Source organism: Myotis daubentonii, chromosome 4 (assembly GCF_963259705.1).
Source record: "Myotis daubentonii chromosome 4, mMyoDau2.1, whole genome shotgun sequence".
In the NCBI taxonomy this organism is placed as follows: Eukaryota; Metazoa; Chordata; class Mammalia; order Chiroptera; family Vespertilionidae; genus Myotis; species Myotis daubentonii.
Genome location: NC_081843.1, coordinates 100,201,857 through 100,221,958, shown reverse-complemented (window position 1 = coordinate 100,221,958; position 20,102 = coordinate 100,201,857). Strand labels below are relative to the sequence as shown.

Genomic DNA, 20,102 nt, shown 5'->3' with positions numbered 1-20,102 from the left:
TATTTGGTTATTGTTAGCCTCCCTGTATTTGTTTTCTTTACTATAGTAGTTTCCTAATTTCTTGGGGGGAAAAAATAAGATTTTCTCTGGGCCCAAATAGACTAAATAATATTTCCTAGTAAAATCAAGAATGTTGTTCAATCTGAGTTCTTTAATATTTTTTGAAATACACAAATAAATAATTGACTAATGGCACTTATATCTGCTGAAACAAAATACAACAGTATTGTCAATATTTAAAATTTATATAAAAATTCACTCTCCAGAGTGTCTCCAGGACACTGTCCATTGGTTTTTGTTCCTAAGAAATTTGACTTTATAAAATGGGAGACACCCATATTTCGAAACAGAATCCCAGATATGTCATATATTACTGAAAGATCAATTAGTTGATATGTGTGTGGTTTTTAAAGCAGAATTCTAATATTCTTGATTAAAAGTCTGGCATTAGCAATCAAAATTTGAGGAATAGTATACCAAATGCAAGCTGTGAAATTTAGGAAAATAATTTCCTGACCAGGAAGCACATGGCCCTTTTTAGTTAATATCAAGAAAATCAACTGGAATTCTTTTTCCCCTCTAGGTTAGATTGGGAGCCTAGTGGTTCCTTTATTTTATACCTCTCCTTTGAATATTAATGGCACACCACATTTTACAACATTTATGCGGAAACACAGAAGAAACACTACCTCTGAATTTGTTGAGGGAGTTGTAGAATAATTTTGTAATTCTCTGTATTTAGAGCACTACCCTGGAGATTACATTTGTATAGAGATTTAGCATTTCCAAAAGCATGCATAGGCATTATCACACTTAATGCAAACTGTTCATATACATGATTAGCTCAATTATTCAGGCAACATCTGTTCAGTTTACGTATTATTCATGACATTTCCCTGCCTTCTTTTTTTCCTTTCTGGACTGAAATTTGATCATTTTCTTTCTTATTAGCTTTGTACTAGTGACAAAGGAGAAAAATAAGATAAGGAGAGGGAATTCAGGGTGATCATATTTTAAAATTTATAGTATTTTTAGAAAAAAATGACTTAGAATATAAAACTGCGGCTAAATTAAGGCTCTGGTGAGTAGAGGCCTTCGTTTAAGTTACTTAAATTATTTCAATGTTTGTGATTTACTCAAATGCCCTTAATTTACAACTTGCAATTAATAACATTATTTATTAGTCATTATTTCCCTTATTTAGGCCTGTGAGCTAGGGATGATTACTCCCATTTTTGTAGGTGAGAAAACAAGGATATGGACAAAGTTGATGTGTCCAAGCAGAGGCCAGGATTAGAGGCCTCGTGATCTGATCCAAGCTGAGCATCCATTCCCTGAAAGCAGCGTGTATGAGAAGGCGTGGAAGGCTCCTAAGACACAGATGGGCCTGAAGTTTCTGATTTGGCAGGTCTAGGGTGGGGCCTGAGAGTATGCAGATACTGCTACTGCTGGTGCTCCTCCGACCACACTTTGAGAACCACTGTTTTAAAAACCATAGCTGCCCACCTCAGCTCTTTCCACATCCCACTAAACTGTAAACCACATCAGAGCAGGGAAAGTCTCCTTGGTACGGTGTTGCTCCTCCCCATCCCTGCCCCACATTGTCGACTGGTCGCCATCAAGGTGCCTGGGGCACCTCATATACCACATAAACACTGTATGTATGAGTCTGCTCTCATTTCTCAGGGAAACAACAGATCAGTCAAGTGTAGGATCTGTTTAAACTAAAATGTTTGATCCTTTTTCTCTTTTAAGTCACCAAGTTTAATAAATGAAACAAAGAGGCGCAGTACAGCAAAGAAAACTGCCCCTAAGTCCCTGCCTTGGGGGAACCTGAGTCCCTGCCCCTGGGGGAATCTGAGTCGCCATGCCATGAAGTGAGACCTCTAGGTGTGGGTCCTCTCCCCAAATGCACACCATCACCACTGGCATCCATCAGTGCTACCCCAGCTTTGTGAAGGGCGACTGATTTGCTCTTACTCCCGAGAAATAAATGACTGTCCTTCTATCGCCCATCCTAAAAAATTTGACTCCTCCTTCCTTTACGTTGCAAAATATGTCACTTAAAATGGGCATTTTCCTGTTCACTTTTTTAAACTACTTAGGAATGTCAATGCTATGCTTTTAGAGAAAGGTGGCCAGGTTGTGACGCCCCAGATAGTCATTAGTTCACTGGAGAACCAAGATCCTGCGAACCACAACATTCTATATCACACCCGACTGGCGCAAATGTAACAGCTGCAAGAAATGGATTACTGACAGTTTGTTAACGTGTAACGTCTTGGTCTTACCTATGCACACTAGATCCATAAAACCATACATTCCATAGCAGATTTGAAAAAGGATGTCCTTCCTCTGCCACACTGCATAGGGGCTGAAGGCGGACCAGAGGAGCCAGGTGACACTCGCTATTAAGAACAGGGATCCTAGGATCACAGCAATCATCTGAACTTTCTCAACCAGTGTTATAGAAATGCTTTGCCACTAAAAGAAAAACAGAGGCATGTAAGAAAAAAGGTGCTGTGTATAATTTGAAAAGAAGAAAAAAAAAAAACCCAAAACAGTTTCAGCCCCATGTTTCTTTTTATAATGTCAGACCCTTTTCAATCTGATCGGCCCCCAAATGAATTTTTCCATTTCATCCAGGCTGTACAAAATAGAGAAGGAGATAAATATTAATGAGCTGCCTTAACTTCATTATTTCCAGTAATTCGCCATTCTGTAAGTTTAATCTCGTTTTAGTCCAGATAACAGCACTGAGAGCGAATGGCTGAGGAATACTTAATACCTGGGAATTACATTACCATCTTTCACGCATGCAGAGAATTAAAAACTCTGAAGGAACACGGGGAGGACACCTCGGTTTGGAAGTCTGTTTTACACTTATCATTTTGGCTACTGCAAGAAAAGGAATTTCTTGTTTTGTGAGGAAATGTAAAAAACAAATAATTAGGCGATATAGCAGCAAAAGCTGAAAAAGCTGTTTAAGGTAAAATACTAGAATAATTATAAGGGAACTATAAAATGTTATATTATCTGTTATTCTTAAATTTCATATACTCAGATATTATTGACTTTTAATTATAGGTTAATCCATGAGGCCATTTTTGTCAAGATTTAGAATTTGTACACAAATGGAGCATCTTTGAAACTCACAAACTGTATAACGCTTACACTGCTCAATGGGAAGGTAATTTGAGAGAATTTACAGTACAAATGATCAAAAATTTTCAAGGGTGTTATCGACTTGAGGTAATTAAATAGTCATGTTCTCACTTTTGTGTAATTGAGACAGAAACAAAACTAAAGTTGCTATCATGGTTTGCCAGTGAACAGTGAAATGCAACCTGTAGAATCAAAAGAGCTCTGGCTGTTGCAATGTATGGCGCGTCAGAAGAATTCCCGAACAGTTTAAATACCTTTAAAACCAAAGGCGCTTAAGCAACTGGGTGAATCTGGTATTTTCTTAACCCCTTTACTTACCTGAAGTCTGAATATGTGCATCCACAAATGGCAAGTCTATCACTACCCACAACTTCCCTCTCTCCCTCCCACTGTCTCGCTGTCTCTTCCACCATAAAAAATTTACATATAATATTTAAGTATGCATTTGACCATGCATATTCATGGATACTCTTAAATACTACATGTATGAAAGATTAAATATCAAAATGCATTAGAAATATTTCATTTCCTGAAGTCATTTATTTTTGTCCTTTAAAAAACAGAACCAATTGACAAAGTTTGGTGGAAATTCTATAAGAAAGAGATTTCTAATCATCTTAAGACAAAGATTCATTTATTGAAAAGTGGTTCTTGCTTTTCACAATTCTGGATGAATAATAATTAACCTGGATCAACATTATTTTATCGTTACCAATCAACCAATGTTGTATTTCAAGCATGTATTTGAAGTCCGCTTTCCACTCACTTCCTGACATAATTTTAAACACATTAATTTCAAACTGCTGGGCATTTGAATTTTAAACCATTTTGAATTTGGTTTCACCAAACAAGCGTGAAATGTCAATATCTGCTGCTTTTGTTTAGTTTTGACGCTCACTAAAATTTGCATTGAGTACAATCCAAATGGTGAGCAATATAGAAAACTACTTCTAACTTGCACCCATCCTAGATGGGCACTCCCCTGTCTGTATGTATTAGGTCACCCTCTACCAATTAAGCACATCAGATAGATGAAAACAAAGCATACGTTTAAATCCACGAGGCAAAGGTGTTTGCCAGTAATCCTTTATGTTACAGATTCATTACATAATTTTAGTGGAGTTAAACTTAGACAGCTCAATATTGTATGGTTAATTATATTTAGCTTCAATTAGGCTTACTAATTAATTGACCCAAGACTGCTTGCATGCCAATTCAGTAACGAATGGTGGCGGGAGGCCGTACTAGACACGTGGTGGGGATGGTTTGATTGATGCGGCTAAGCTGTCTCCTGGGACACAGGAAATTGTGGTGGCTCGGTCTCAGAGTCAGCAAGACTCTGGGGGGTCGGGGGGGAACCTCGGGTGGCAGGCTTCTGACATGTGAGGCTTAGCTGTTCCTTAACAGAAAGGTGAATGATTAAAGGGACAGACTTACTAGGAAAAAGATGCTGATACGTCATACTTGTTTGGTGATACCAAATTTAAAATGGTTTAAAATTCAACTACCTGGCAGTTAGGAGTCAAATTTATGTCAGGAAGCAAAGAAAAAAAAGAACTCAATGACAGTACATTGGGAAACTTAATTGTTCACTATTGTCATAAACATAATTTCTCCTTGTGGCTCTGAGAATTTGAGATTTTTGAAGCTTATTTTTAAAGGAAGATAAACTGCTCATGTCTATAATGAGCTCACTGAAATTTTTCGTTTTATATCTCTTTGCTAGCAATGCAAATCTGCATGAAAGTGCATTAATGTTCTTCATAAACTGATAAAATTAACACCATTTCACTGAATAGCTAATATGAACAAACCATTACTGAAACCAAAATTATTAAAACAATTGTGAACATAGGCATTTCCCTTTGAACACTGAAAGTATCTTGGTAATTTCTTTGCCTACCAAATAGGGATCTTTCTTATTTTTGCAATTATGTGCAATAAGTGGAATTTGTTCACTGTCTTTCCCCAGGAAAAATAATACTGCTTCCCACCACTAGGAAACACCCACCTACATCTTGGCCCTGGACATTATCTACAGCAGTGATGGCGAACCTATGACACGCGTGTCAGAGGTGACACGCGATCTCATTTTTTGGTTGATTTTTCTTTGTTAAATGGCATTTAAATATATAAAATAAATATCAAAAATATAAGTCTTTGTTTTACTATGGTTGCAAATATCAAAAAATTTCTATATGGGACACCGCACCAGAGTTAAGTTAGGGTTTTTCAAAATGCTGACACGCCGAGCTCAAAAGGTTCGCCATCACTGATCTACAGGCTCAGCCTAAGGAACTGCGCTAATGGATCATTAGCTTGGACAATAAAAGCAGAAGATGAGTCTCTCGAGCCCCTCTCTTTACCCTGACAGTATCCAAGGCCTGGATTTCAGTTTGTAAGACGTTTCTGAATCTTAAACAAAATTTGCCAACTTCTGAGCACACTTTTCCTCCTCTAAAACTTGAGATATGTGTATGCACATATACTTTTTCCACTTAAATTTCTTCCTAATTTTGAAAAGGGAAACAAAAGAACAATAACCAAATTGGCTCTAAATAATTGCTATTATTTTACTTCCATCACATTTGGATACGTGTTGACACTTTTATATTCCTGAAGAGCTGTTCCATTTTACACAAATGATGGGACCTGTTGTTTCTAGCAAAGTGGGGCCGTTGGCTCCTCTTTTGGAAGTTCATCCTTATTTAGTGGACTGGAAGTCATTTAATATTTAAGTAGAGCTAATATATGCCAGACACTTTTCTAAGAGGTTACATGTATGAGCTAACTTAACCCCCATGACAACTCTATTAGGGAGATACCATTATAATCCCCATTTTGAAAATAAGTAACCTGAGGCAGAGGGGTTACACAAGTTGCCCAAGGTTAATCTTTAACCTAGTGAGAAATGGGAAATGAGATACAAACCCTGGTAGTCTGGCTCCTAGGGTCATGCTCTAAACCCATACACTACACTGTGTAATAATTCCACCGAGCTCTGATAATAATTAATTGCACACGCTCTGTCTTAGCAAGTGCCAAGGCAATTTTCCTGATTAAAAGCTTGGAGTCTATCCTCTCTGGATCTACTGAAATAGCTTTCCAGCTGGACTTCTAGCTGTGAATCATTCCCGGAGCCTCTGTGTAACTCCCAAGTCTACGTTGCTAATGAAAGATCTGCCCCTGCTGGGTGGACTCTCAGCTCCCTCAAGGAGGGCTCAGTGGTCATGGTTCAGCACACATTCCCAGTGCCTGGCACATAACTATTGCAGGAAGGATGAGAGAAAATATGGAGAAATATTACGAGGGAGAGAGGGAAGGATCAGGGATGGAAATTAGAAGGAAAAAGGGTGGGAGGAGAGAGGGAGAGAGGAACACTCTGACTTCTTTGGATTCTCCCAAGTGCTATGTGCTTTTTACTTCGGCCCCTCTCTGCCTCTGAGCATGCTCTGACTTCAGCATGCAATGCCTTTCTCCCCTTTTGCACCAGATGAGATCTTGCATCCATCTGCAACAGGCTTTAATGCATCTGAAGCTACCCACCTTGTGCTGCTCCTCTTTTAAGCAGAATCCCTCCCTCTGGACCCTGCAATCCAATGTTTATACTCAGTTTAGTTCTGATTTTTTCTCACTTGGGTCCCAGATAGGTGTTTAGCTCCTTGTTGTCCATGGACTGCAGGCTTCATAACAGGAGAAGAGCAGTCCCATCTCCCTTTATGTCCGTCCACCAAGAGCTGAACACACTGCTGGGACTCAGGGCGGGCTGCCCCAAATATCCCCAAATGGCATACTGATTCCTTTGAATTAAAGTTACTTGACAAGCAACCAGTGCAAGAAGGGCATGCGGATCCTCCCTGCCTTGAATGTGGGATATAAATCTCCCCTGTGAAAGGGGCCCTCCAGGCTCCAGCAGGGTAGGGGCGGGAGGGGGAAGGGTCCTGAGAGAGACACCTCACCACTGAGTTAAGGAATCCAGGGCTGAGAAGCTCCCATAAACAACCCTGTTACCCCTTTCTATCCAAGCCCAAACTGTGTCTAGGTTCCTCACCAACGAGCATACAAACCTAGGTGTCTTTGTTCTGTCACTTCTTCACAAAGTTATTGTTTCTTGGCCTAAAAAGTATAAAAGCTGCTGGCTGGTCAATCTGAGAGTATCATTTTTGATCTCCTGGGGGCACATATTGAATTGTTTTTTTCTCCTGTTAATCTGGCCTTTTTCAATTTTATTATTAGTCTGGTCATAAGAACTCCAGAAGGGGAAAGGGGAGACCACCGAGTAAATGCTTTAAATACACGGTCTCCTGACTAGTTTCCACCATCTGTCTCTCTGACTGCCAGGCTACCATCCTCTCCACACCCATTGTATCACTACCCACAGGATCAGGTACAGCTCTGGCCAAACCACCAGTGAGTGGGGAAGTGAGAATTTAAACCCAGACCTGTCTCCAAAGCCCAAGTTCTTTCTAAAATGCCTTTCTGTGTGTCTGGACCTAATTATACCTATCTAAAAGGTAGAGACAGAAAAAAGTCAAATATGAAAAAAGCAGCTAATCAGAGTGCCAACTAAGTCTGACCTATAGTTTTCTAAATGGCATCCTCAAATTTCTTGAATCTGAAAGTTGCAGTTTGTTAAATGAGCATTAACATAAAGACGGAAATCTCAAAGAATTATTTCTTTTTCATTTTAATGACGTTTATAAGGAATTAAATAAACTCATGTTGGAAATTATTTAATAATTGACATACAACTGTTCGTAGATGCACCAAGTAAGGTCCACTAGTTATAAAAAGATTCAAATACTCATGGCCTAGAATTGAGTACCATTTTGTGTGAGGGCCTGTGTTATGTGGCACTCTGTGAGAAATTAGATAGGTATCCAATAATTACTATCGATTGTGAAACCATGACAAAAATCATTGCCCTTACCAATGAAATCTTACTAATCAACACAGGTTTATTACTACCCTCAGAGAAAAAAAAGGATAAAAAAGAAAGCTAAGAATTTTCTTTAAAAAAAATGATGGAAGCCCAAGCCAAGGTAAGACCAACAGTTCCCGCGTGTACAAATGTATTTCACCCAGTAAGATAAGAACTGAAGGAAGGCATCGCTCAATGAGGCCTCCAGGATGCTATTTAGAAGCTGTACATGTCACTCCATTGTTTGAAAAAGGTAATATACCTTCTCAATTTAGAACTCAATTTTCTCTCTAAAAATAACAAATGCTCAGAGAGAACAAGGCTGAACTCCGAGAAAGTAGATTCGTTCAGTGTGTACTAAATCATTTGGGCTAAAGTACTGTATCCTTTTTGTTTTAACAAGGAAGGCTAGATATGAATCATAAGCTAATAGATTTGTAGTAGGATGATTTATTGTACGCAGGTGACAGGTGGGATTACTCACCAGTGTCACAGGAGAGAACACCTGCTCATAAGAAGTGTCTTCCTCAGTAAAATGAGTTTAGCTAAAACCTATTTTCAATCATCTTTAGATGGCTTTTAAATTGAACCACTGAAGTTGAGACTTGAAATGCTGGCAGAAAAAATCTCAATATGTAATCAATTTGACATGTGGATACGGCATTCAATTAATTATACGCCCATTCTTCGTAGAATTGTATTTCTAGGCTGCATGTTAAAAGTGATTTCATGGTGTGGGCTGTGTCCTCTCTGACTGAAAGACATCTTCATAAACTTACCAGAGCTGAGTTAAATGTCAGACATAGGAAATTTGCCTTGCCTCTGAGAAAGGTGAAATCTAAACAACCTACAGAAAATAATTAGAAAAACATAAAACTGCTTATTTAAAACATTAATAAAATTGATAAGGCTCTAGCAAGACTAACCAAGAAATGAAAGATACAATCACTGATCCTACAGATAAAAAGAGAGAAATTTTATAAACAACTTAATGCCAATTGAAACAATAACACTGATGAAATAGACACATTCTTTGAAAAGCATAACTTATAAAAATTGACTCAAGAAGAAACAGAATATATGAATAACCCTATATAAGATAAATTGAATTTTTCATCAAAAGCCTTCCACAAACAAATGAACAAACACCTCCAGAACAAGATGGTTTCACTGAAGAATTTTATCAGACATTTAGAAAATATAATATTAATCTTACATGTACTCTTTCAGACAATAAAGGGCAGAATATTTCCCAACTCATATTTTGAGGCTAGCATAAACCTGATACCAAAACCTGACAAAAACATTATGAGGAAATAAAAAATCCAGACCAATATTCTTTATAAGCATAGATTTTTTAAAAAAATCTTCCACAAAACTTTAGTGAAGCAAATCTAGCAATATATAGTGAATGAAGTTTATCCTAGGAATGCAAGGTGGATATAACATTCAAGTATAAGCCAATGTAACTGATTTTATCAATGAACTAAAAAAAAAATTCTCTCAATAGATGTGGTAAAATTATATAACAAACACCTTACTTACGATATAAAAAACAACAACTATGAGCAGAAAGAAAACTCCTTAACCTGAAAAAAAAATGTCTGCAAAACACTTAAAACTAAAATAATACTTATGGTGAAAAAAAAATGCTCCCATACCTACTCAAGATCAGGAATTACACAAAGATATCTACCCTTATTCCTTCTATTAATTATTGAACTGGATGTCTTGATCAATGGAATAAAGCAAAAATAATAATAATAAGTATAAAGATTGTAAAGGAAGAGGTATAAAAGTGTCTCTATGTGTGGATGACATAATAATCTATTTAGAAATTCTTATGAAATTGACAAGAAAACCTAATAAAATTAGGGAATTAATTTAGCAAAGTCTGAAAATATGAGGTCAATAAATAATGATCAATGATATTTAACACCAGAAGCAAAAAGATGTAAAGTAAAATTACAAAAACAATACTACATTAAAAACAACAACATAAATCAGAAACTACACAGGATTACAACTTTTAAAAGTTCACCTACAAATCATTGCTAAAAGAAATTAAAGAAGACCCAAATTGGCACTTAAGAATTAGAAGACTCACTACTGTTCAGATACCCACTCTCCCCAAATTTAACTTCCACACTTAAAATAGAAGAAAAATAGTATCAGAAAAACAAAAGTTTCTTATCATTGTTTACATTATTAGAAAAAAAAAACTACTCCTGTAGAATAATCATCAATCGGTTGACAATATCAATTGAATTGTAACTCAACAGTGATATAAAAAGAAAAACAAATCTCCAAATTGTTGGTTGCCATTTCCACAAGAAAAAACCCTCTGAACCACTTTCTTGTGGGAAACAGTCTTCACAAGTGCTCCCTTGGCTGTTGTGTATTCTTCGAGGGAGAGTGTCTTAGCCACAGATCATTGCTTTATTTAATTAAAATACCTGGAACTAGATCATGTGACCAACAGAAATGCAGAGGGGTGGGTGGGTAGCTTCCCATGAGGGGTTCACATTATTGTACAGAACTCAGAACATCAATGAAATTTCTTCTTCCAGAAATCTGGAAATCCCAAGAGGTTTGATGACCCATGTTTCATGACTATGGAGATGTGCTCAATGTGGTTTGCACCTCGAGGTGAGGGTCACCTTATATGTTCCTGGGGGTTAGTGTCCAGGACTGTTGGCCTGAGCCCTAGGATTAAAGGAGAAAATTTGTCTTTTCCCAGAAAGAAGTCCCTGAGGGGAGATGAGCTCCAAGAAGACTACACTCCAGTACCGAGATTCCTCCCAGCTTTCCCCACAACAACTGGGCTCAACTGGGGTGGACACATGAATAGGCAAGGCTACCCTTTGACTTCAGAGCCCGAAGAATAAAATCCCATTTGAATCCAAACAAAGGTGAAATGGGCCTGAGGCTACATGCAGTAGCAAAGGGACTAAGAACCCAGGGGTAGGCCAATGTGATCCAACAAGCCTGGGCAGCTTGAAAATTCAATTCCAGAAGGGGAGGAAATTAATCCAAAGTGAAGGTTTAGTTACTAAGCGAGAGGCAAGACTAGCAGAGCCCAGAGACATTCAGTAGGAGAGATGCTAAACGGGAGAGGCATCTGTGAATGGCCAGGGATCAAGACACTAATTACACACCTGAGATGAGCCTTTCTAAGAAATGTCTGTCCAGAAAAACCTTTCCTTTATTACCCAGATGCCAAGTCTGTAGAGATAGGATACTGAGTCCTGAAGACTATCTGGCTGTTTCCAGATTCACAGGAAGTGGTAGTCCAAAGGGGTAGAAGATGTGAAGGTTTCTTATAAAAGACTAGTGGCCTGGTGCACGAAATTCGTGCACGGGGGAGGGTGTGTTCCTCAGCCTGGCTTGCACCCTCTCCAATTTGGGACCCCTCAAAAAATGTCCTGCCAGTTTACAGGGATCGGGCCTAAATCAGCAGTTGGACATCCCTCTCATAATCTGGGACTGCTGGCTCCTAACCGCTCACCTGCCTGCCTGCCTGCCTGCCTGATTGCCTCTAACCACTCTGCCTGCCGGCCTGCTTGCCCCCAACTGCTCCCCCTGCTGGCCTGCTCGCCCCTACTTTCCTTCCCCACTGGCCTGCTAATCCCCAACCATAACCCTGCTGGCCTGCTCACTCCAAACTGCCCCCCTGCTGTCCTGATCACCTCCAACTGACCCCCACTGCTTGCCCCCAACTGGCCCCCCTGCTGGTCTGCTTACCCCCAATGGCCCCACCCCCCACCAGCCTGATCATCCACAACTGCCCTCCCCTCTTGACCTCTAACCGCCTCTACCTCGGCCCCTCCACCATGGCTTTGTCCAGAAGAACATCTGGAAGGTCTCCTGGAAGGTCTCCCAGTCTAATTAGCATATTACTCTTTTATCAGTATAGATACATTTGTCTGTAAATATGATTATGATTGCAGATATGAGTAGGACCAGGTAAAATTTTGTAGAATGGGCCTTTTATTACAGATGGTTTGCCATGTATGCATTTTTTCTAAAGAAGTAAAAATTACTTTAAAAAATGTTTCAGGAAGACTTTGAGAAATTTACAGTATCTGCTTTTCTTCCAAGAAAGTTGTCACTTTTATGCCAGAGTGAGAATTATTTGTATGCTTGGTATGTCAGCATTGGGCCTCTGTGACTAGGGGGCACTTAGCTTGACTTGAGAGTAATTATCTTGCTCACTGGCTGGGAGGGAGGGTGTGTGGCAGAGGAGATAAATACTCAGTTCTGGATTATTCATAGATTGCTGACTTTCTGGATTGATTGTGCAGGCCCCTCCTTTTATTGATGTCCACCTTCTGTTGACAGACATCTACCCAGGGAGAGAAATGAGATGAAACTCTCTTTCTTGTCATTGTAAAAGGCATTTAAATTTCTAAGGTGTGATAAGGCCACCCAGGCATCCACAGTCAAGGCACACATTTTCATGGAGGATGTTCCCACTCTTGAATAAATTAAAACAATTTTTTTCTTTTAATTTAAACTTTCCTCTATAACTGTTTTCTTGTTACTTAAAAGATAGGTTTTTTTTGAAACTGCTTCCAAAGCTTTTCAAGCTATATATGTCCTTGGAATTAATTTATAAATAAGAATTGAGCCCGGCGGGTGTGACTCAGTGGTTTAGCATTGACCTATGAACCAGAAAGTCACAGTTTGATTCCAGGTCAGGCCACATGCCTGGGTTGTGGGCTTGATACCCAGTACAGGGGCGTGTAGGAGGCAGCCAATCAATGATTCTCTCTCATCATTGATGTTTCTATCTCTCTCCCTCTCCCTTCCTCTCTGAATCAGTAAGAATATATTTTAAAGAGAGAGAGAGAGAGGAGTATATATGTTTGTAAATAAGAAAACATGTATTTGCCGAAACCGGTTTGGCTCAGTGGATAGAGCGTCAGCCTGCGGACTGAAAGGTCCCAGGTTCGATTCCGGTCAAGGGCATGTACTTAGGTTGCGGACACATCCCCAGTAGGAGATGTGCAGGAGGCAGCTGGTCGATGTTTCTCTCTCATCGATGTTTCTAACTCTCTATCTCTCTCCTTTCCTCTCTGTAAAAAATCAATAAAATATATTAAAAAAAAAAAAGAAAGAAAACATGTATTTGATGCTCTTAGAAAGTCTTATTTTCTTTCATTAAAACTTGTGCAGTATAGGGAACTCCATAGATTCTCTTAATTTGAAGAAAGTTAGAGGGAAAGGTAATAATTCAGAGTTCCTTGGGGAAATGTGTCACTTATATATTTTTTATGTTTATTTTTTTTAGTCAAAAATTGAAATATTTTCTATTCAGAAAATATATTTGGATCTAAATATCTTCTATAATTTTAACCCTAAAATATCAATTTAAATATTTTAAAAATGGTTTGGATGTTTGTTTTTTAAATAAGTTAGGTTACTGGAGTTCTACATGTTACTGGATCACCTGGGGTAATTTTCTGATTGGAAAATTAAGAATTATTGTCAGAAGGGAGGACATGAGAATTTTTAAAGAACATATTCAATTTACTTTAGAAGCCGAACCTCTCTTATCATGTGACTTGTTTTGTATGTTTGTTAAACTATATTATCACATAAGCATTGTTGCTATTGGCACAGTGACAGTTCATTCGGGTCATCTGAATGTCCACTGTCTGTTTTAATTTGTATGTTCGTTTTGACTCTGTCATATGCTCAATCTTCAGTGGAAGTCATGAGAACATATTATTTTTGCCTGCTCCCTACTTTACATTGGAAATATTCTTTTTTACCCAGACGGACCTTAAGTTTGATGTAAGGAATTGTTTCGGTTGCCAACTTTTTTCTTTCTTGCCAAGTAAGAGAGTTGTGAACTCTTCAGTGATGCCTTCCCCAGGATATTTGCAGATGTGGTTGGGAAAAGTCATGTCATCCCCGACCTTTGCATGTCAGGTGCTGGGGTGCCCAGGTGCCGCCTCGCCTGCGCCCGGGCTCCCACTCTCCCCTATCGCTGCAGGGATCACAGGCCGCAGGCTGGCCGGCAACCCAGGACACCTGGGGGGTCCGGGGGTTGCCAGCTGGCCTGCGCCCGGGCTCCCGCTTGCCCCGATCGCCGCAGGGATCACGCTCACCCTGATCGCAGCGGGGATCATGCGGCCTCCGCCTGGGCTCCCACTCGCCCCCACTGCCACGTGGATCATGTGGCCACAGGCCAGCCTGGCTTTCTGATGGCCGCCTTTGCCCATGCCCCAGCTCTTGCCTGCTGCCTGGGTTTTCGATCATCGTTGTTCCGTCCTTCCCCTTTCGCCTCCCATCATTGCAGGGTATACAAATTAACCGCCATCTTTGTTGGCAGTTAATTTGCATATCGTCCTGATTAGCCAATGGGAAGCATGTTTGAGGTATGGTTTATTACCATGTTTGTCTATTATTAGATAGGATGAGTATCCTTAGTTAGAAGGTTCCATCTGACAGAGTAAAATCTCTCAAACGACTGAGTATTAACAAGCACAACAACTTTTCAAACTGACTAACAAGCAAGATTAATTTAGCAACAACGGGGTAAGCCTACGTAAGGAATACCAAAGTTCTGGATCTCTGTTTAGAAAACACATATTTATTCCTCCATTTATTTTCCTCCAGAACCATCCATTTCTCATGTCTCAATGACATTTCTTGTTCAACTATTTTGATTGTTATAGATTTTCATACTTGTCTAGGGCTTGTAAGTCCAGATTTAGCAGTGCAAAGCTGAAATACAAAGACATTTTAGCTTTTCAGTGCTCAAGAGCTTATATGGCCTTTCCCTCTGTGTGTTAATTTCTATATCAAAAGCAGGTGCTATGCATTATTTCAAATCAGGGAAATTTAGCTCAAGTGTCAACTGTCTAATATAGTTAATCTTAGTAACTAGATTTTGTCCCAAATGAATTAAAAGCGTGTGTCTGCATAAAATGCATTTTTGTTTCATTACTCTTCCCAATATTCGGTATTAATTATATTTAAACACAGGCTCTTCAGGGAATCTCTACCTAAGTAATTAGTAGGTGGTCATAATCCTATTTGCTTCTCTCCATAAGGAATTAAAAGCTATCTTTGCTAAAGGAGTTTATTAAAACTCTCAATGCCTGGTACTGTTTTCAACCTTGCTTTTAGAGCAGAATTTTCTTAGAAAGCAACTAGCTTCACATTTGAAATACTTCAATCCATGTAGACCAAACACTGTTATTCTCTTGGTGTTCAGAACAGCACCCTTTGTAACCAGGAACCACAGCATGAGACATATCACCACCTCCATAGGCTATACCCAGGGTGTTTACAAAATGGCTTTCTCTTGGTGATGGGGAGACAGTGAAATGTGCTGAGACAGAGAGCTGTGAACTGGCTCTATCACCAAATGAGGTATACTTCTCATGAGGACCTCGGTATACAATTATTCTGAGATAACTATGTCAAATGTCATTTTATAGAAAAGAACATTGAGGTCCTGTTACTGACTCCGCCACTTGATAGTCTTACAGCGACTGGTTCAGTCCCTGGAACCTCATTAAGGAAGGAGAGCAAGGCATGAAGGCAATTATTCTAAGATAATTATGTCAAGTGTCATTTTACAGAGAAGAGCATGAGCAAACAAGCTGGTATGTTTGTATTGTCACTAGAGAGTAGAATCTGCAATGGTTTCCAACTTCAAATAGCCCATAATCTACTTGAGTGATTAGACCGATGCATGGGAAACAGAAGGGACCATACGATAAGGCATAAACTGTGTAAAAGAGATTGTGAGTTTCATAACGGGAGTTTGGTGGGTAGACATCAATACAAGCTAAAGCAACCCAGAATGGCTTCTGGAGGAGGCAGGCTTCCCTGTCAGCAGCAGGGAGAATTTATAAAAGTCTGAAGTAAGACCTTCTAGGCAGGAACAACCTTAGCAAGGCTCCAAAGAGGGGCAATAAACAAGAGATGCTTCTGTGGTACCCAATTTAAAATAAGGCTGTGTCTGCAGAAGCCCAGAGGAACCATTTGAGAAGTGAAACATGTGGTAGGGGTCTGACAGATTTGGCTATATACATAACATCCAGCAATATGACTAATTTCCTCCCTTTAAGTCCATGGATGTATGATTATCTGTTTACACATCTGCCTCCCTGACCTCACTGTGAGCTCTCTGTAGGCAGGGATTGTGCCTTATTGATGTTTGAGTCTTTGTTCCTTGGCACAGTGCCATGGCACATTAGCAGAACTTAAGAAACATTAGGTCAATGAATTAGGTTTAGTTTTACTTTGTCTCTTCACGTGACTTGTTTTGACAGCATGAAGGGATCCCAAAAATCACTTTAACCTTCTAATTCTAGTCCTGGGGTTCCCAACCAAGACCAATTTTGCCCCACTTACTTCTCAGGGGACATTGACAATCTCTGAAGACCTCTTTAGTTGTCATTAATGGAGATGGAGCTGCTAGCCTCTAGGGCTAAAGGCCAGGGATGCTGCTAAATATCCCACAATGGACAAGTCAGCCCCACAACAGAAAACTGGCCCAAAAAGTCAATAGTCCTGCAGAGGACGAGAAACCCTGTTCTAGCCTATCACACTTAAGACTAAAATAGATGTTGTGTTAGGATTTTGGGGTGCTTTAGTTGTATTCTCTCTGAACTTGGAGCAGGCTTATATTTTTAAATAAATGAGGGGGAAAGAGCCCAATTCTTTTCAAGATAATTGCTCTTAGTTTCCTGGGAAACTTAACAGCAGTGATGTCCAAAATGTGTCACAGGTCATCTCATCAACCAGAACCCTGCATTACATGGTGACTGTGGGCCGGAAAATGCATGAGAAATGGATGGTGCAGAGAGGACAATGTCAGGTAGTGACTAATATGCTGATGTATTCAAGGTGCCTAGATAAAAGCAAGTTCAAATTCTTTGTGATTCTGCCTGCAATAACCTACAGGTATATATTATCACAGCATGCTGTTTTTTTAAGTGATAGCTGATTCAATGCACTTTGATGAATAAGGAAAAAGCATGCTCCTTACGGAAAAATTTCTTTATAGCATGGAGAGATAGAGATTGATAGATGAGAACAAAAGGAGGAAGGGAGGGAAGGAAGGATGGAGGGTGGAAAGAAGGAAGGAAGAATGGATGGATTATTGATAAATCAAGGGACAGATAGATGTACAGACAGATGAATAGGCAAGCGAATGGATTGACAGACGAATAGGTGGATGAATGGATAAACAGACTGAGCTGCCTTCATCCCAGGCCATAGATAAGGTCACTATAACATTTTTCTGTATTGCCATCCTGCATTGTGTCTTCAGACACTATAATCTCTCAAGTTAAATAAGTAGTTGGGCTTTTCTGGTTTGGGTTGGGAACTGGAAGAAAGCTATCCAAAAAGTTTAAAATGATACTAATATTCTGGCGCCAAACAACTTCTGGATCAGCCACCTTTAGGTCTCAGGTAGGAGAAACTCCCCTACAGACTAAATGATTGGTTGACCTGGAGAAGGGATGGCTTTTCAGATGGAAGGGAAGAGCAAACCAACCTGATACTACGACACAGTGGGCACAGATGAAAAATGTATCCACCAACCCAATTCAGCCTAGTCCACATCTGAACAAAGTTTAGAACATTCTCATAAAAACACATTTCGAAGGAGGCAGAAAGCTCCTCGGAGGCGACTTCATTTTAAGGAAAAGAGTGGTGGAAGCTGTGAACTGCTGTGGCAAGGTCACTGAGCTGGCTGGTGGGATATCAACATGACCCCTGGACTTGGCCCAGTGTTCCTGTTACTCTGCCACGATGCCTCTGAATTTACCATAAAACATCTTTCTTAACTGGGGTCATCTTCTCAATCCAACAGGCTCATGTACTACTCACTCTCAAGTCCGTCTTGCCAATCCAAGGGAGCCAGCCCATTACTTATGATAGTGGCAGAAAACTCCTGCCCCGGGACCCAAAACATCAGAGGTGACTGGAGGAGGGTCTGGACCAGGGGTGGGCAAACTTTTTGACTCGAGGGCCACAATGGGTTCTTAAACTAGACCGGAGGGCCGGAACAAAAGCATGGATGGAGTGTTTGTGTGAACTAATATAAATTCAAAGTAAACATCATTACATAAAAGGGTACGGTCTTTTTTTTTTTTAGTTTTATTCATTTCAAATGGGCCGGATCCGGCCCGCGGGCCGTAGTTTGCCCACGGCTGGTCTGGGCCCTCTGGGCCCTCGACGCCAGCAGGGGCCTGGCTGCAGCGGAGGCCTTTATAAAGCTGCACCTGTCCTTCTTATGAAATTTCTGTCTATCTCGAAAAAATTCCAAAATAATGAACATTACAGAAGGGGTGAATATGAACTTACCCACATGACAGCTGAACTCGCTTTTAAACTACTTATGAACAAGATTTATCTGACAAACGATGTGAAAGAACATTTTCTACAGTTTTCCCTCCTCCAGGAGATGCTTAGAGTGGAAAAATAAACTAAGTGGTTTGGAGAAAAGAGGGCCTGAGGGAAGCACTATTGATTTTTGGGGGGAATCTGATGCTGTGCTATTGCTATTTGGGAGGTTATGTCCCTATTCAAGGAAAATTGATTCTTCAACAAATTTTGTTGACAAAAGTTTTGTAATCAGAAGTAGGAATGCACAACCAGAGCTAAGCATGCTTCGCAATAAGAAACGTGTGCCCCCAAATGATCAATGAATTATTAAATAGCTACAACCACGTGAAATGTGCCCCTACTAAAATAAATAAAGCCTATATCTGGACGTTTGGGGGCTAAGAGAGGGAAGAGGGAGGGCAGGCCTGCGATTGCAGCGGGAGCTCGGAATTTGGAAGGTCCTGGGAGGAGGAAGGGGACCTGGTGGCGACAGAACTGATCCCAGGGCAGGACAAGCTCCAGGTGGAGAAAAAGAGCCGAGGGTCACACCTGTCCCCTTGTGGAAGCCTCAGCCAGCCTGGGGCAGGAAGGAGGGGGGAAAAGGGGCTGCAGAGCAAGAGGTTCAGAGAGAGCGCAACTGGGAGGCGAGGCCAGCTGATCGCCCTTGTTGTTGTTGACAGGAACTGAAAAGAAAATGTGTTTCCCAAATGGGACTTTACTGATGTGTTCCCCTCAAGGTCCTGGAAAAATAGTGGCAGTAGATTTGGGGGACCACATGGCATGTGTACGAGAGCTGACATTCTTGGAAGTCTTTCTTTTATCATCAGGAAAAATGGGTGCCTTCTTTATTAACATGAAAATGAAATACAATGCGGTTTCTCACATTTCCCCCCTGATTAAATTTACTCTGATTATTTGGGTTGTTGTTTTAAGAATAAAAAACCTGTGTTGTGAAATCAAAAGCATTTATCTAAGCTTTTCTAGCCGATGGTATTTACCCACGCCCTTAGCGGCACGCCAGGGCTTGCACTGCTGCGCGTACTTCATCCTTTGGCAGTGACTGAACGCCTGTCATCGGGGAGGTTCATGAGTAAGATTAGGAGTCTTGACTCTGCAGTAACATTTTAGTGGAGGCTGAGATGTGACTTTGTAAAGGGCATTTTGCAATAAGCATAACTTAAAATGAAAGATTTAGCCCATCTACTTATTAAGATAAAGTCTGTGGATCTGATTTAAACCATCACTTTATGAGAAGTGCCCTCTCATTCCTTCATTCGACTGCTGCCCTGGCCTGTACATTCTCATTCACACACTTCTTCCCATGTCCTCAACTGAAGCACTGCAGTCATGTGCAGCTCACTGCCTGTCTGTAGCCACAACGTTGCATCTATCTCTATAAAAAGAAACTGACGCGCTTCAGTGCCAGGACTTGGGACTCTCTCCCACGAGGGAATACGCTGACCCACCCACTGCCGTCACACCCGTGCCCTGACGAAAAGGGAGCTGGGACTGCCCACGTTCCCACGTTTCTGATTTCAGAGAACAATTCGGAGATGGGTTTGTTCAGTGCAACCCCAGCCCCTGAATTGCAGAGGACAGTTATGACACGTGATTTAGAAAGTAGTTCCTGAAAGAAAGCAGTGCTGAGCTATTGACA

The 20,102-nt window shown here is 40.3% G+C and overlaps 1 protein-coding gene across 1 annotated transcript in view; it reads right to left on the bottom strand.

Moving 5' to 3' along the window:
- MARCHF11 (membrane associated ring-CH-type finger 11) overlaps nt 1-20,102 on the bottom strand; it is an 86,306-nt gene that overhangs the window by 17,877 nt on the left and 48,327 nt on the right. The window contains exon 3 of the mRNA XM_059691878.1: nt 2,292-2,484. Coding sequence (XP_059547861.1) covers nt 2,292-2,484 — 193 coding nt within the window. The remainder of the gene's footprint in view (nt 1-2,291; nt 2,485-20,102) is intronic.